General features: G+C 33.1%; 1 protein-coding gene across 1 annotated transcript; it reads left to right on the top strand.

Annotated features, from left to right (window-relative positions):
• Positions 1-2373, top strand: LOC132171853 (calmodulin-like protein 8). Its single transcript, XM_059583263.1, has 4 exons — positions 1-169; positions 923-1080; positions 1200-1280; positions 2091-2373. The coding sequence occupies exons 1-4, from the start codon at positions 94-96 to the stop codon at positions 2226-2228; spliced, it is 453 nt and encodes a 150-aa protein (XP_059439246.1). The 5' UTR covers positions 1-93; the 3' UTR covers positions 2229-2373.

Genomic DNA, 2373 nt, shown 5'->3' with positions numbered 1-2373 from the left:
ACGTTGTCTGTTTGTGTGCTCGTGGTTTTGCGTGTGTAGTCAAGAGTGCAAAGCTGAAGTTGCTGAGATCCATAGATAAAAGACCAAACAAGCATGGGAGATGCCTTGCCTGAAGAACAGATTGCTGAGTTTCAAGAAGCTTTTTGTCTCCTTGATAAGGATGGAGATGGTATGTTTCTATATTTTTAACATTTTTTTTAAAAAAAATATTTTTTAGCCTATTGAGCCTGCAGCCTTGCATTTATCTCTGCAGAAGCTTCTTCTTCCTCTTGTTCTTGTCTTTTTTTAAATCCTGAGCAGCTTGTTGGTTACTTCTAGAGGTCACCCTTTAGATGATATGTAAAGCAAGGAGTTTAATTACCCTTCAACTCATAATTCAAAGCCGTTTTGTTACTTATTTTACGTATTTAAAATTAATTTCCTGCATGCATGTCTGGATAAATTGTTGGCATGCTTTTGTTTAATGTATAGAAAGGTCTTTCCCTATGGATAAAGTGTATATATGACCAAAACATCTTTGGTCAATTTGGTACTGTTTTTTTTTTTTTTTTTTTTTTGAACCATAATGTTTCCCACAACCCTCGAGGAAAACACGACAAGTTGATCTTCTGACTTATTATCATATGGATGTATGAATGCTATAAGTTCAACCATAATCTGTGATTTATGTAAGTCTGATGATCCTGGCTCTAGTTTGCTTATATTTGTGTAGTTGACCATGAAACCTATACGTTTAGGAGGCCATATTCATATGCAATGTATGCGTACGTAGAACCTAACGAATTAGACCTAAATAACCAAACTGAAATGTTTATACGTACGTATCGATGAATATTTGTTTTCTGCAATTATTGACTCCCTTTATTATTATTATTATTAGTATTATTTCATACTATATGTTATTGATAAAAATGCATGGCAGGCTGCATCACCATTGAAGAATTGGCAACTGCAATAAAATCATTGAATCAAAATCCAACAGAGGAAGAATTGCGAAGCATGATCAAAGAAGTGGACGCTGATGGCAACGGAACCATAGAGTTTGGGGAGTTCTTGAATCTAATGGCGAGGAAAATGAAGGTAGTAGCACTACACAACTTGTTAATTAATCTTCCAAATTTCTTTTCCTCCTCTGCACTTCTTTTTTCTTTCTGGAAAAGATTGATAGAAATTAACGTGTTTGGGTGTTTGGTTTATAGGAAAGTGACGCAGAAAAGGAATTGAAAGAAGCATTCAAAGTGTTTGACAAAGACCAAGATGGTTACATATCACCTAATGAGGTTGAATATATAGTACTTTTCCTCCGTCTTTCTGATCTTCAAGATATAGCTACAAATTTCATTGCATGTCATTAATGAATTAATTAGTTATTTTCGTTTTAATCTGAAAACGCCATTTAGTCTATTCTTGCATGTTAAATGTTTGACATTTGAGTAATTAATTAATCTTCCAAATAAAAATAGACTATTGATTTGATAGTATTGCTTCGATCTAATTAAGCATGTATGTGCAAAAAGATAAATCTATATATCAATGGGACAAAATGAAAAATTTAACAAAATACTTGTAAAGATCTCTAGGAAATTAACCCCATGAGAAGTTAAAATTTCATTTTATCAAGAGGTCCTTTTGTCAATTCAGCATTCAAATTAATCATATATATCAAGAAGAATAATATAAATGAAAATTTGACATGAGAGAGCTTATAGCACTGGCCATGGATGGGCTGAATTCATAAGGTGGGGGAGAAATTCAAAAGGGAAACTTCATTAATGATTTAGTTGAAATTATATGATGTTGCATCCAAACTTCAAACTTTAATTTCTGATACCGGACCAATTTGCGTAGAATATTCAACGGTCCAATGGAATTTCTGATATATATATATATTGGTCGGTCTATAGTCGTACTTTCTCTTATTTCTACAATTAATTGATTGGCCCACCAAATAAAAATAGTATTTGACTTATTTCTTATTGGGAATTTTAGTGGCGGATAATTAAATCACATAATTAATTGTCTTGTTCTTCTTGCGTGTGGGTGTGGTGGTCCTATATATTGACATTTTCTATTTTGGCCTGTAATTGCAGTTAAGGCATGTAATGATAAATCTAGGAGAGAGATTGACAGATGAAGAGGTGGATCAAATGATAAGAGAAGCTGATTTGGACGGCGATGGGCTTGTTAATTATGAGGAATTCGTGAGAATGATGTGCATGGCTGTTTGATCAAAATCTCCTCTTAATTTGCCTTTCTATTATTGAATGTAATCAAACCATAGATTATTAGATTATTTGATGGCAAGAGCCCGAAATATATACCAAAATGGAACTATGGTGCTTAAATGCTTGGTTCTAAGATTCTATTTGAATG

The sequence above is a fragment of the Corylus avellana genome, chromosome ca2, assembly GCF_901000735.1.
Source record: "Corylus avellana chromosome ca2, CavTom2PMs-1.0".
NCBI lineage: Eukaryota > Viridiplantae > Streptophyta > Magnoliopsida > Fagales > Betulaceae > Corylus > Corylus avellana.
This window is presented reverse-complemented; position numbering and strand designations above follow the sequence as displayed.

Bases quoted from the DNA above. Each gene is read 5' to 3' on its own strand.
- LOC132171853 (XM_059583263.1), top strand. From the start codon at position 94: ATGGGAGATGCCTTGCCTGAAGAACAGATTGCTGAGTTTCAAGAAGCT. The intron at 1,081-1,199 runs GTAGTAGCACTA...TTTGGTTTATAG, and splicing joins TAATGGCGAGGAAAATGAAG to GAAAGTGACGCAGAAAAGGA. The intron at 1,281-2,090 runs GTTGAATATATA...CTGTAATTGCAG, and splicing joins GTTACATATCACCTAATGAG to TTAAGGCATGTAATGATAAA.